The following is a 14,804-nucleotide window of genomic DNA, read 5'->3' as shown; positions in this document are numbered from 1 at the left end:
TTACGTTATATATAAAATCATATGTGATTCACACAATTTTTCTGCCGCAACCTACATTATCACATGTTGTCTGCACCACTTTTTAACTATTAATGTAAAATCACATGCCCGTTCTGGTACAGGTAACGTTACCATTTGACCCTGATACCCTTTTATAAATAACCAACGACACCTTCGATTCACTTCAATTTACTTTGTGAAGTTCAAGTTCACTCCTCAAAAGTCAAAACCTATAATTTCCACCTCACTCCACCTTCCTCCTCAGATACGCCCTTTTTCATGTTCAGGTTAAGCTCCGGCGATGTCGCCGGATTTAAACTACTATTTTCCATCGCGATCATGTATGGAATCATGTCAATGGTAGCCTACTACGTTATGCATATGAAGTTTATAACCCCTTTACCCATCGATGCTCCTCTGGATCGATTTTCTGAAGCCAGAGCCATTGAACATATCCGTGTTTTAGCTCATGAAATTGACGGTCGTCAGGTAAATGTTTTGACGACTTCATATGAAAACACACACATGCACTGATACACACACGCTTACGTTTCTCTATGCGTGTGATCGTGATTGTAAGTTTGTGGTATCGTTGTCTTCTAAACTTAATTCGGCTGCAAACTCGTTTGGTATGTGTGATAGTAGAAATCTTATACTATATCTTACCGACTTTTTATTTTTTACTTGTTTATTAGTTATTGATTAGTACTTAATTAACTACAACCATCATAGCAGTCAATTCCTTATTGGTATGGGTCTCATTACATGTTTGAAGCATTGTTTGATTTTTGAATATCCCATGAAACAAGTCTCTGTTTGAAACTTCGTTTTAGTTTTTGAAGTATTGAACATTGTAACTTTGGACTTCATTTGGTCATTGATCTAATTTTTGCTTGTTTTTAGCTATTCAAATTTATAGGTTTGCAATGCTGTCACAAAACCAATACAAACATGTACCAACTGAAAAAACTCGGTACCAAGTAAAGTTGGTTGGTACACAATATAAGATTTTCCCTAAGAATTATAAGTTGGTTGGTACATAGTATAGAGGAAAAAAGATGGTACCATACCATGTTCACCCTAGTAAATTTAATGAAAGGAGTTTTGGAATTTATATTAATTACATATACATACACGTCTACCACCTTTGGCTTTTAGATGAAGTGTCACGTAAGTTAACTTGCCATCATGCCTTTAGTTTTGGAAGGTATCGTGTTTTCAAGTCCTTTAATTAGTGCTTTCCCTTCCTTAGGCTGATAACGGTTTTGCACTAAAATTCGATGCACTGAGAGTCATCACTTATGATTCCACTTGTGAGTGGAAGCTATGGAACTTGGGTGTGGGTCTTTTGTCGAAATGGAAATGCTTAGCCAATTCCATGCGTCTAAGCAAAAAATCTATGTCAGCTCGTGAAGGGGTAGTGCTGCAGCCTGACAAGCTTAGTTTTCACTATTTGACATTTTCATATTACCGTCCTTTTATATGGCCTAAGAATAAGCAAAGATGATAATAGCCGGTCCATCTAAAGAAAGAGTAAGATGGGGCCATAAACCAGAGGATTGAGAACGGGGAACAAAGTGAAGTGGTATACACAAATGACAATACGGTTGGACCTGTAATTGACTGAACATATATGGATATTTTTATACTTCTTTTCCGGCCGGGGAAAGATTCTTCTGGTGAATTCTTAACTCATGTACTAATTGTGAATTCCAGCTGAACACTTGCCACCCACCACCACTGTTATCATTATGATGCTCATATATTATATCCCAGTAATGATGTCTCACCATATACTGGTCCATCAGCTTGTTTCATGAAAAAAAGAAAAGAAAATCCAGATGTTGATGATGAAAGTATAGAATATATTTACTGTTTCTACTACACCGAGTCATTTTAATGGGGGTTCAAGCTTGATTTTCAAATGTATACTGTGCATTAATTCATTAGTAACTTCTTTGGTCTGCCAGTGGTGCACTTTGTAGTTGTTACTATTTTGTGCTGGTTCTTTTATTGCTGTCTTGTCCTCATATTTTGCCAGTAAAACAGCATAAAAACTTTAATCATATTAGAATCTTGATAAATCTTTTCATGTGATTAATGATAGGTAGGGCGTCAAGGTTTACATGATGCTGCTAAATATATCAGGATGCAATTGGAAATTTTGAAGGATCGTGCTGGATCTGATGTAAGGTTGGTATATAGATGCATGTTTTTGGTATTTTTTTTTAGAAGATAATATACGACTAATAAAACTTTTTATTTTTTTTTGGTTTGATTGTTTCAGGATTGAAATCGAGGAAAATATAGTTAATGGCTCTTTCAATATGATGTTTTTAGGCCACAGCTTGTCTCTTGGATATAGGAATCACACGAATATAGTAATGAGGTACTTCAAGATACTGACAACTGACTATATTATCAATCTTTTGTTTGCCTTTGCTGATATTGACATGCTGTATGGTTAGTAGGATCGAGTCCAGCTTATTGGGATGAAACATGTATCCTGTCTATATAGTTTGTGAAGATTTAAGCAGATTTACTCTGTTGGTAGTGGTCATGGGTTTACATTTTCAGCGATTTTTATATAAGTAGCACCATCTTGGAGTTCCAGGCATGTTGCATTTCTTGTTTGTGCAACAATGAGGCTTACATATTACAGTTGTAAATTTAAGTACTCTCACATCGAGGGAAAATATATTTTAATCATGTCATTTTCCCATCTGCTTCTACGCTACTACTGTGGGAACTACACAGAATCTGCAATATAGATATGGACCAGAATGGACTAGGTTGGGTGATCAAAGGTTGTGGTTTTGATGGAAATAAGATTGTGAAACCAAATAAGATTTAATGTTTGAGGATCTACATGTTGTCTTTAACAAAACAATACTTGACAAGGACCAACAATCAAGTTTTAAAAAGAGAATATTTACTTGGTAGGTGCATCTCATCACTGCTAACAGTTTCCCACTCTTTTGTCTGATTCCACTTGGGTTTATCCTCAACTAATTTGCAGGGTTTCTTCATTAGAATCAAAAGATACAGACCCTTCCGTTTTGTTGAATGGACATTATGATAGTCCGCCTGGTTCACCAGGTGCCGGCGATTGTGGTTCATGTGTTGGTAGGCTTCATCTGTTATACTTTTCCTTTTATTATCCATATTCATCTTGAATATCTGTTCTAAATTTCACAAATTTTCTTTTCTTGCAGCATCTATTTTGGAGGTAGCAAGGCTAACAATTGATTCTGGCTGGGCTCCTCCTAAACCACTTATATTTCTGTTCAATGGTGCGGAAGAACTTTTTATGCTTGTAAGTAATGTTATGCTATAATATTAACCCTCAAGGAAGAAATTAGAAATCAAAAGGCAGTTACTCTATAAGCCATTAGCCCCCTAACAAAATTCTTGAGTGATATTTAGTTTAACTGTTAAAGGTGTTTATTTGCCCAGTATATTCTCTATGAGCAAGGCAACCCTGTTTAAAAAATAAATTCGCAAAATTAAAATGGTAGTTCTGAAAATCACCCCTTTGGTTCAGTAGATGTGTCCTTGCAGATCTGCAGTCTTTCCAGAGATTGGAAACTCTTTCTTTTTCTTTCCCTACCATGCGTCTCCTAAACCTTCTATATTTAGCTTCAAACTGCAAATTCCAATCAATATTTTTCCTCTTGTGGCAGAGTATCGTTTATAGATATTTGGTGACTATAATCAAATATTAGTCACCAAATATTAAACAAACACCACCAAGTTTACATTATGGCACTAATTCCACCATTCTGCTCTAGTTGAAACATATAGTTTTGAAGATTATCAAAATGGTTACTATACATTATCCCTTGTCCCATAAGGTAGTACTGTTCCTGATGAAGTACCCTCTAGTTGAAACATATAGTTTTGAAGATTATCAAAATGATTACTATACTTTGGTTTTTGCTCCTTCAGAAAACTGTCAACTTGTGCATGTGAGTACTCTTCAACCAGGAAGAAGTCCTTTTACTTGTGAAGTTACTTTCCTCAGTTTTCTCTGCATTTTGCAGGGTGCAATTTTGGACAGTTAGTCCAGAGGATGTAGCGAAATATAACTGACACTGCCTAATGCACCAAGTTGCTTAAATGGATTTATATTGATCTAAGTATATCTATTTAGTTTAGCAAGCATTCATATTTTTATTCTAAATAACTTTTAATGCAACATAGCTTTCATCTATTCCTCATGTCTTCAAATTTTTTGTCAAATTAAATATTGATCTCCTTGGTGTTATTTGCACACAGTAATTTGTTTAACCTGATTGTGGTGGCATACACAATTGATATGTGTTGTCAATCAATTCTAAACTTGTGATAAATCACATTACTTTTATCATTCAAGATTTGAAGCAAAAGTTGCATGTTACAAGGCCCACAAGAGCTTGGTTTCAAGCACCTATTTGACAATCTTTCTTGTCCATTAACCATCAGGAACGGTCAGCCTCTTCCAACTCTGATAGAAAAATACAGTCAAATTTATATCGAGCACCATCTTACTACAACCAAGTTCATTTTATTGGCCAAAAACATCTTATATGTCAAGTAACTTCATTATTTTAGTTAAGATGATGAAAACTTCTACTTGCTGATTTGGTCTGTGAAGTTAGATATTTGTACAATGTGAAGATTTTCCCAACTTGTGCTGTTAAGCCTGTTATGATATATTAAGGGATTCTATAGATGCTGCTTTTGTAACAGTTAATTTTCTTACTTCTCAGGGTTCACATGGCTTTATAACAACACATAAATGGCGCAACACAATTGGAGCTTTTATAAATTTGGAAGCATCTGGGACAGGAGGGCTTGGTATGTGGTTAAGGTTTTTAGATTCCTAACATGACAATATAAATGGATTTTGTCTTTCCTTGTTTCCATATGCTATGACATATGAACCATGGTCATTTTCATCAACATCTAAGTGGATATTGATAGACATATTTGAAGGAGAGATGGGTGCTGAAATGATCTAATTTGAACCATAGGCTACCTTATCTTCTTTGATCTCATTATTTTTTTTATCAGGATTATGTATTCTTTTTACTTTTTACATTATCACAGGCATTTGACTCTTCCACTCTGCCATGATCTATTGCTTGCTGGTTTACTTTTGTTGTTGTCTTCTGTCAAACTGTCACGCTATTTCTTGATTGATCTTTTTGACATATTTGCCGAACCTAAAATTAGCACTTACTAATTTATGACCTTAGTAATTAATGTAGACTTTAATTGAACTCAAGTGTTTAATGTAGATCCTGGTGGAAATTTGAGTCATAAACAGACTGTTCATGCTTGTTTCTCATCCTTCATGTTTATTGATCTTCTCTTTACATGTTTGTAATTTTTGTTATTCTAGCCACTTTTAAGGGACTGACCATCTACATTGTCAAATGAACTTAACCAAAGTGGTCTTGTAAATCTGTTTGTCGAATTGATATACTGCTCCATCACCTATTCCCATGTTCAAGAATGTCCTTACTTAAGTTGTCCATGAAATTAATACTGCCTTAATTGTATAATATGGGGAGTCCTTCAATTGTGAATGTTGAACCCACTAGAAAGTATAATGACAGAAAAATACTTAAAAACGAAGGATTGTTTATGCTAAAGCTGTATGCAAGCTAAGGTCCTATGATGTGCAATATGTTTCCCCGCATTCTTCCGTAGTATGCAGCACTAACCCACTGTGTGCTGTCTGGAGTTACCCATGCTTTTAATCAATTAAGCGAGGAATATAAATATTATATCTAGCATTATCTGGGGTTTCTTACTGTTATCCCTTTTCATGTTCTGGTGTGATAACGTTCTTTGAGCTTTTTATTTTCCAGAGAATATCATTACTCTGTTGAAAATGCAGATCGTGTCTGCCAATCTGGACCTGGGTCTTGGCCTTCACAAGTCTATGCTCAATCAGCTGTATATCCTATGGGCAATAGTGCTGCTCAGGTTTTTATAATTCTATACTGCTGCAAGAATAATTTCATTTTTTTGGGTGTTCGAACCTTCTTTTTTTAAATTCTTTATATATTATTTCCTTTATTTTTAGATATCAAAAAGGCATGATGAAGATCGCTGTCTTAATTCTTGATATGCGTCCAAAGAGGGTGCTTTAGTTCCCAATGTTTTTTAGGTGGTCGAAGTTTTAAGTATCAAGTACTATCAAGCTAGCTTTATCTCTTTGTTGGTCCTTAGCTTGTGCTAGAGTTAATACCAATGTTGCTCATTAATAGCTTTTGGCAAAACCTTTCCTGTCAAGAGTATATCTAATTATCTATATTGCGTGGTGGATGTTCATGTCACCAATATTTACTTTCTATTCAGTAGCTATAAAGTTGTGAGGTTCTTCATTAGTGAACATAGCTTCTGCTACATTTTTGCCTTGCATGCAGGACATTTTTGCTTTTGTTCCTGGGGATACAGACTACAGAATGTTTGCCACGGACTTTGGGAGCGTTCCTGGACTGGACATTATCTTTCTCCATGGGGGTTATTTTTACCATACCTCAACTGATACGGTGGAAAGATTATTGTATGAATTACCACTGCTACTTTGGTACAGTTCACTAAGTTGCAATTCTGTGACTACTTTGCCTCATGTGAATTCTCTAATGCATGCACATTTTTATCAACTAGACCTGGAAGCATCCAAGCTCGTGGGGATAACTTATTCAATCTACTTAAAGCCTTCACCAATTCGTCTAAGCTAGAAAATGCCCATGATAGAGGACTGAATAGAGGCTCTGGTACAAGTGATGATGGGCAACCTATGTTTTTCGACTACTTATCATTGTTCATGGTATGCTACTACTAACACCTTCATCAATAGTCCTTTGAGTAGGTAATGGGTAGGCTTCTGTGCATCATTTAGACCAGATCACCAGAATTAGTAGTTTAACAAAAGATGGATGAACATCATTTGTTTTCTAAAGCTTGTTATTAAAATTCAGGTTTACTATTCTAGAAGGCAAGGGTTGGTATTTCATAGTATCCCTGTTGCCATCTTCCTACTTGTTCCATTTTTTCTGCGCTTGTCCAAGTATGGCCTGCTATGTTCATTTGCTGCCTTATTCGACTTCATCAAAGGTAGTTGGTTTTGCTGCAGTTTATACGGTTGTTTATTGTAACTTCTGAACCCAAGCTAACTATTTGATCTGTTGAATGTGCCAATTGGGTATTGCAGGGACCTTGTTTCATGTTATTGGGGTTATCTTTGCAGTTATATTCCCAGTTGTCTTTTCTATTTTGAGGTTGTTATTCTCTGGACAGTCAATGAACTGGTGAGGAGCTTTTCTTCTTTGAGGCAATTAATTTTTTTTTTTGCTTGTGCTTGCCAGTTTAATACTTTTACTTACTTTTGTGTTAAAAGTTTCACATCTCAGTTTCCTGATCTTGCTGAACAAATGCTCTAAAAGATGATTCATCGACTGCTAATAGTATATATAGGAGCTTCATTGTGGACATGTGTTGTTAGAGCATCTCCAACAGCTATGCTAAAATGGAGAAAAGTGAGATTTTAGCATTTTTGTTGCTCCAACAGCTATGCTATCCTCAATGCTAAAATAGAGAAAAGGGGAGAGAGATTGTAAACATCTCTAAATTTAGAGAAATCTCTAAAACTTTACAATCTCTAAATTTAGAGAAATCTCTGAAACTTTATAGAAGAGAGAGAAACAATATTTTAATCATATCTAACCAATTGAACTTATTGAAATTAAATGTGTAAGAGAGAAATAATATTTTATTTAATGTATTGAATATTTTACTAATATAGCTAATGCTAGAATTTCTAAAATAGAATAAGTGTTGGAGTTGGATGTAATTTTTTTTTGAAGATTTTGACTTTTCATACTCTATTATAGAATTTTTTTAGCATAGCTATTGGAGATGCTCTTAATCTTTGAACAAAGGGACAGCCAAACATCGTACGTGACAAGTTTTTCACATTAGTCAAAAAATAGAAACTAACTAGTTGACATTTAACTTGAATCTATGATCACAACTGTATATTCTTGGAGCAATACATTTAAATCAAGGAGGAAAGACTTAGAGTTTACTAAATTAACAAATATTGCTGCCAAAATTCCTTGCTGTCTGCCATGCTGGCATACAAAGAACTTAAACGCGTATGGCCTTTTTCTGAGTTCTCTTGAGTTCATTCCGAGAACCCAATTTATAACTGGAGCCGCCCCTCGTTAGGGAGTAGCCTCATGTGGTTACATCCTTTTCACCTTCATCCAGCAAATCTAAAGCCATAACTTTGGTAGGTTTATTTTCCATCACTGGTGTTTTTTACACTTAAAGAAGATCTATTACCTGATAATGCTCCAAAACATGTTGGATTTCAAAAATTCGCTTGGTTGCTACAAGTTATTAATGGTTTTGAGTTTGGAAGTTGCAAAATTTCATTAACTCCTTTTAGTTACTCATTTCTCATATCTGATTTGTATAGATATGTCAATTATTGTGGCATTGCCTCAATGATTTTAGTGGAGTTACATACTAAAATTTGACAATCTTCTCTTCTCAAATGTAGGTTTGCACGTCCTTACCTGGCTTATATGATGTTTGTTCCATGCTCACTTGCTGGGATGTTAATCCCAAGAATATATTGGAACTCTTTTCCGCTCTCTGAAGCTGGTTATCATCCCAAATCATCAAAAGAGGTTTGCTTTTAATCAAAAGAAGAGTGTATGAGGTTCCATATGGTATTAGAGTGAAACATTGCAAGAGGGGTGATGTTGGGATTAAGAGAAATACAATTCACGAGGGAAATATGACATAATCAACCAATTATTAGAGTGACATATCCTTGATTATAGTCCCCTTTCAGTCTTCAACTCACCTGTCTTATTCATACTTGATCACTTTGTTTCTTTAAAACTTCTTCTTATTCACTTCGAAAATCGAAAAGACTTGCATACATCCTTGGGATCTCAAGATTGTATGATATCTACAACTCCATACTAGCAATTTTTAAATATTAAAGGTGGAATGATGCTTGTTGGACTGAAATCAATAAGATGGATGCTCGAGGTTTAGGGTTTTACCACCCTCCATATTTCATTAAAAAACGAAGTGAGGCGTCCTTGAATTGTTGGTCAAACAGACTAATCATCGTGCAAGAGTTGACATGACATCATACATCAAAACACTTGTAGAGTAGTCGGGTTTGTTCTAAAAAGCTGATAGATGTGGCAATAAAATGTTAGTATGACAGAGAGAAGACAAAGTATGAAATCATAAAATAGATAAAATAAAGGAAAAACCAGGTGCCATAGCATTAAATATATAAAATGCATCTTGACTCTGGATATACATTAAATATCACCATTGTCTTTTGCATCAGTAATTAAGGATCTGAGAAAAAATATTATGGTATCATTGTTTTTTTTTGGCAAAATCTTAACATGATCTATTCTTAAGATGATGTTTTTCCCCTTGAATTACTCAGGAACTTGTTGATCAAGCCCGGTTTTGGGGAGCATTTGGCCTATATGCTTTCATCAGTATGGTGTGTATCGTTATATTTTTTTTGAATTCTATGGCATTAAATTTTTTGTTTTGACAGATTGGCTTGGTGCACAATTTAGTTGATTTTTAATTCGTAATATAGCATTTGAATTACAAGTAAAGCTAATGCAACTTTTGTAAAAACAGGCTTATTTTTATGCTGGATTAAGTGGAGGCTTCTTGACTTTGTCATTAGCTGCTTTTATGCTTCCTGCATGGATTTCCTTCCATTTATCTGTCAAGTATTATGGTCATGAATCACTAAAGTAAGCATATGTGGCTTCTTGAATCTCATCTCTTTGTTTTGTTCTTATTTGTTGCTTATCTGATTCTGCTGACGATTTTCATGTTGATGTTATGTATATATTCTACTTTGATGTCTAACCCGAAGCTGTTTCTCAGGTCAGCAGCATGTTTTTTGCTACCTTTGTTACCTTGCCTCTTGCATTCAGTCTATTTTTCTGGGCATTCAGCTCAGTTTTTAATTGAGAAATTGGGTATGGCGGGATCTCTTCCTCTTCCTCATGGTTAGTACCAAAAATACGGCAAATGTGGTGCTTTCTTATCCACCATTATTTCTCGAAACTGAATTTCATAAACTCTTATTTGCGGGAATTGCATTTCATATCTCAAGTTCTTGGCGATACCTGTAACTGTAGTCCCCCGATATTAACATTTTAAGCATTTATCCAAAGATTACTGAGATATGGTCATGCTTTTGACATTGATTACAGGGTACTTCATTCCTGATGTTTTAGTGGCAGCAACAATTGGAGCGTTTACCAGTGTGTGTGTGGGACCTATTTTACCAGTTACTGGTCATTGGTTAGCCAGATCATCTATTATGCAGTTCTTGCTGCATACCAGTGTGATTGCCTTGGCCTTGACATCACAATTTTTTCCATACAGCACAGATGCGCCAAAAAGGGTCGTTATACAGCATACTGTCTTTACTTCAGGTATTGTAAGCAAACAGATTCAAATGCCTTCCCTATGCATTTCATTGCTTGTTATGTAGATGTCTATTGATACTATATCTCTAAGGGTGCGTTTGGTATTCAGGTAGGATAGTACAAAACAACTGTTCGGCGTTTGGTAAGCCAGAACTGGACAAGACAAAATCGATAGAATGACCATCTTACCCCTAATGAGTTGTCTATATCTTTTTATAACAAAATATATCGTTAGAAAGTTTTCGTTAAGACAATCAAAATGACACCAAAGTAAAAAGTTCATGTAGTTTCAATTTTTATTTTATACATTTTCTATATTATTTTGTATTATTAATATTTAATAAATTACATAAATTAACCAAAATATAGGAATTGTGTAAAAATAATATTTCGAGAACAATAAAGTGAAAGTTTAAAGAGCATAAAATACGATAAATAAAATTTAAAGAATGAATAAAATGTAAAGTGGGAGGCGTATTTGATGTTTTAGAAGAGAATTAGGTTTGATTTTGAGGTTATATTGGTAAATATAGGTCTGTTTCACCTTGTTCCATAGGCTGGGGTTGGAACACGCCTGTTCCTTTCTGTTCCACATAAAAGTCCTACCAAACATGGAACATTGTTCTGATATGTCCTGTCCAATGTACCAAATGCACCCTAATAGATACATACGATATTTAGTATGATTATGCCTATTCTTATCCATATCGTTTGTATATTGATATCCTCTTTTGGATGTTCCATGAAAAAATGCAACATATCTTTCTTCTTTAAAGTCCAAAGTTAAATGACCTATTTTTCCATTATGGCACAAGTAACCGATGATATTCATTTCATTCTCGTGATATTATTAGAACTTTTATGTACACTTCAATATTTGATTACCATAGTATCTTCTAAACAACTTTTAACCCTCGTGATCGACAGATGGAGGAAAAATCGATGATACCCGTTATGATATGTCTGTAGTGGACTCCAATGCATTACCTTTCCTTTTCAAGCATGCTCCTGAAGTAGCTAAGGAGCTGAATGTAGATTCAGAATATTCATTTGACACTGCTAATCAGTCTAGCCGAGAGGCATGGATGGTAAATGACTTAATACAGCAATTCAAATTCTTCAAGCCATTTTAGAGAACAATAAGCTCTTTGAAGCATTCATTCTGGTAAGGTATACTTATCGAGGTTGTTTCTTTTGTCAGGCAATATATCCCCTGTCGTCCTTGTTTTCTATAAGCTTAAATTTCCCTGCAAGAAGAGATGAAATCTCGAAGCATTACAAGTATTTTCCTATTATATCCAGTACTAAGCAAGAGACTACCTCAGTCGATGGTTCCCGCAGAATTTACTTGGAATTTTCATTGGGGTAAGTCAAAACGATCAATACGCACTTGTTACACTTGAATCTTTATGCTTCTTTCCTCTCTTTTACTTCTCCATTCTGGTTATCACAAAACACAACAATAGACTTTTGTGCCAAGCAGTTATAGCGGTCAAAATCTGAAATAAAGGTAGGACTGTAATTTGATATAGCAGTTATCGCGATGGATATATACAGAAGTTGATATATTTGTTGATGTTTGATGTTCAGTTCATTGAAGGAGGTATGGGTTGCAGTCCTAAACATTACAGGCCCAATTTCTGGTTGGTCGTTTGCAGACGGAACCCTTCCAGGTGAAAAAGAAAGACTATATTTCCTTGAATTCCTTCATTTAAGTTATTTTGAAAAGCCATTAATGGAGTGGGTTAAAGGTGCTTGCAAAATAAAGATTGTAAGTGATGTGTTGTTACTTTATGTAGCTCCTGAAATTGTGAAAGGTGGTCCTCCATCATACATATGTAGACTTAGTGGTGTTGCTCAGGAAAACTGGACCTTTTGGTTGGAGGTAACACTCTTCCTTCCTCTAGCTGTAAACTTCTTTTTTATTTTACCAAATAATCTTGTATATCACGTACAAAATCATGTGATTCACGTGACTTTACCCTACCACCTGGAAGACGTGGCCAAAGTCGTCCACACACCTTCTCTACCTCATCAAGTGCTGACCGTAGATTAACTAATCGATGATTAAGATGAGGTTGCATTGGTTTAGTGAGGTTTAGGGGAAAATCCCAAAATTACTTATATTCACATGTTCATATCATACAGATGAATGGTTATCAATTATCAGAGTGTTCCTCAGTTTTTTATTCTTTTGCAGTTTATATATATAGTCAGATTCGGGGAAAACTGCAAAAAAATGAAAAACCGAGGAACACCCTGATAACCATTCATTTATCCGGTATGCACATGAGTAATTTGTCGGGTATGCATGCACATGTGCATAAAAACCAGGAAACATCTTCAGTTACTTGTATGCAGATGTGCATAATGTACAGATGAATGGTTATCAATGTGTTTCTCATTTTGTTTTTCATTTTTTGGGGATTTCCCCCTGGCCCTTACTCTATATAGGGTTGTGTGTGTGTGTGTGTGTGTATATATATATATATATGTAGGGTCAGGTTCAAGGGAAAACTGCAAAAAAGAAAATGAGGAACATCCTGGTAACCATTCATCGGGAAGGTATGCACTTGTACATATACGTAAGCAATTTGCCAGGTATGCATATGCGCATAACATGCACACGTGCATAAAAACCAAGAGATAACTTCAATTACTTGTATACAAATGTGCATACCATCCAGATAAATAGTTACCAGAGTGTTTCTCAGTTTTTCATTTTTTTGGGAGTTTTCCCCTGAACATCCCTCTGTATGTATGAAAGACTACTCTTCCTTACCTTTTCTAGCTCTAGAGTTTGCATGAATTGCTTCTTAATATTCACAGACGAATAGTCCGGGAGCTATACATATTGAAGTTGGTGTTGTAGAACAATACTTAATGGAATCCATGAAGAAATTGAAGGATAGTGTTCCAAAGTGGGTGGATGTTACTGCATATTCAAGTTTTTTGTCAACATATAACTTCTAGTTACATTTATTCACACTCTTTCTTATGTAACTGTTTCAAAGGTTAGTCTTTAATTGTCATTTAAATTGAAGCAAAATAGGTTTTGCCTTTCTCTCTTTCTTTACTGTATTGTATGTAGAGTAAAGTTCACTTTTGGTCCCTAATGTTTGTCAATTTCAACAGTTTTCGTCCCTCAACTTTATTTTAACATATTTGTCCCTCACGTTTGGCATCTTGCAACGATTTTCGTCCCCTCTCCTAACAACTGTTAGCTTTTTTCATTAAGTCCAATTAAATGAGGGGTATCTCGGTCATTGTTATCGATCTCCTCCTTCCTCATACTACCTCCATCAATCTACCACTATGGGTTGTTTCCCTAAGTATCACCAATCCATTTAGGGGTTTTTGGAAATCGATTGAGGGTTTTGTTTGCTTGAAATCGATTCAGATTTTTGTTGGTGTGATTTAGATTTAAGGTTGGGTCTAGATTAAGATTTAGATCCGGGATAAGTTTGCCGGTAGGGAGGGTATGGGAGTTCAAAGAGGTGGAGGCTGTGGTTGGGGAGGGTGTGTGTGACTCTGTGTATACGTACATATATACACACACTGAATATATAAATACAATATATATAAATCATATGATGTTTTATTTAAAGGGTGTTTGGGATTGCTTATAAAAGCTGTTTTTTAACTTATTTCAGTCTGACATCGATGATAAGCTGTTTTCTGGTGTTTGGATAAGGAAAAAAAAAACTGCTTATACTGGTGTCAAACCGGTAATAAGCTGTTTTTGATAAGTTAATTCTTCATGACTTATGAAAAACTGTTTATTACCAATTTATAATTTTAGCCCTGTTTTATTTAACTCCGGTTTGATATCACATAAGTTAATAAACATTTTTACAAAAAAACATAAGTTGTTTTAAATAAGCAATCCAAACACCCCCTAAGTTTTTCTTTAATTTGATTAGGAAAAAATAAAATGACTGAAATACCCCTCAATTAATTGGACTTAACGGAAAAAGTTAACGGTTGTCATGAGGAGGACGAAAATCCTTGTGAGGTGCCAAACGTGAGGAACACATCTGCTAAAATAAAGTTGAGGGACAGACTATACTATTATAACGGTCAAAATACGAAATCACGTCCAGTACTATGATTTAAAATAGCGGTTATCGCGGTGGTATAACAGTTCATATGGTTATTATTTTTAAGTTTATGTTTTATACCATATATTTAATTTTTCATTCTTCAATACATCTATATATATATATATAATTTAATTTAATTTATATCTTTTATTTTACATCCTTATCATATTTACATAAATAATCTTATATGAACTAAAATACATTTTTT

General features: G+C 34.8%; 1 protein-coding gene across 1 annotated transcript; it reads left to right on the top strand.

The window, feature by feature from the left end:
• Positions 1–269: 269 nt before the first annotated feature.
• LOC112525098 (endoplasmic reticulum metallopeptidase 1-like) lies at positions 270–13,605 on the top strand. The gene is made up of 21 exons (XM_025135055.1): positions 270–489; positions 2,108–2,193; positions 2,288–2,389; positions 3,020–3,126; positions 3,216–3,316; positions 4,752–4,839; positions 5,888–5,976; positions 6,420–6,559; positions 6,664–6,826; positions 6,978–7,113; positions 7,211–7,307; positions 8,564–8,693; positions 9,482–9,541; positions 9,688–9,806; positions 9,943–10,067; positions 10,275–10,499; positions 11,421–11,581; positions 11,695–11,858; positions 12,084–12,166; positions 12,293–12,378; positions 13,323–13,605. The coding sequence occupies exons 1-21, from the start codon at positions 280–282 to the stop codon at positions 13,464–13,466; spliced, it is 2,616 nt and encodes an 871-aa protein (XP_024990823.1). The 5' UTR covers positions 270–279; the 3' UTR covers positions 13,467–13,605.
• Positions 13,606–14,804: the final 1,199 nt, after the last annotated feature.

The sequence above is a fragment of the Cynara cardunculus genome, assembly GCF_001531365.2.
Source record: "Cynara cardunculus var. scolymus isolate 2C chromosome LG 13, CcrdV1, whole genome shotgun sequence".
NCBI lineage: Eukaryota > Viridiplantae > Streptophyta > Magnoliopsida > Asterales > Asteraceae > Cynara > Cynara cardunculus.
The sequence above is the reverse complement of the archived record's forward strand: the minus strand, read 5'-3'. Positions and strand labels throughout refer to the sequence as shown.

Coding starts and splice junctions, on each gene's coding strand:
- LOC112525098 (XM_025135055.1), top strand. CDS start 280: ATGTTCAGGTTAAGCTCCGGCGATGTCGCCGGATTTAAACTACTATTT. Junction 2,194..2,287: donor CGTGCTGGATCTGATGTAAG/GTTGGTATATAG, acceptor TGATTGTTTCAG/GATTGAAATCGAGGAAAATA. Junction 2,390..3,019: donor CACACGAATATAGTAATGAG/GTACTTCAAGAT, acceptor ACTAATTTGCAG/GGTTTCTTCATTAGAATCAA.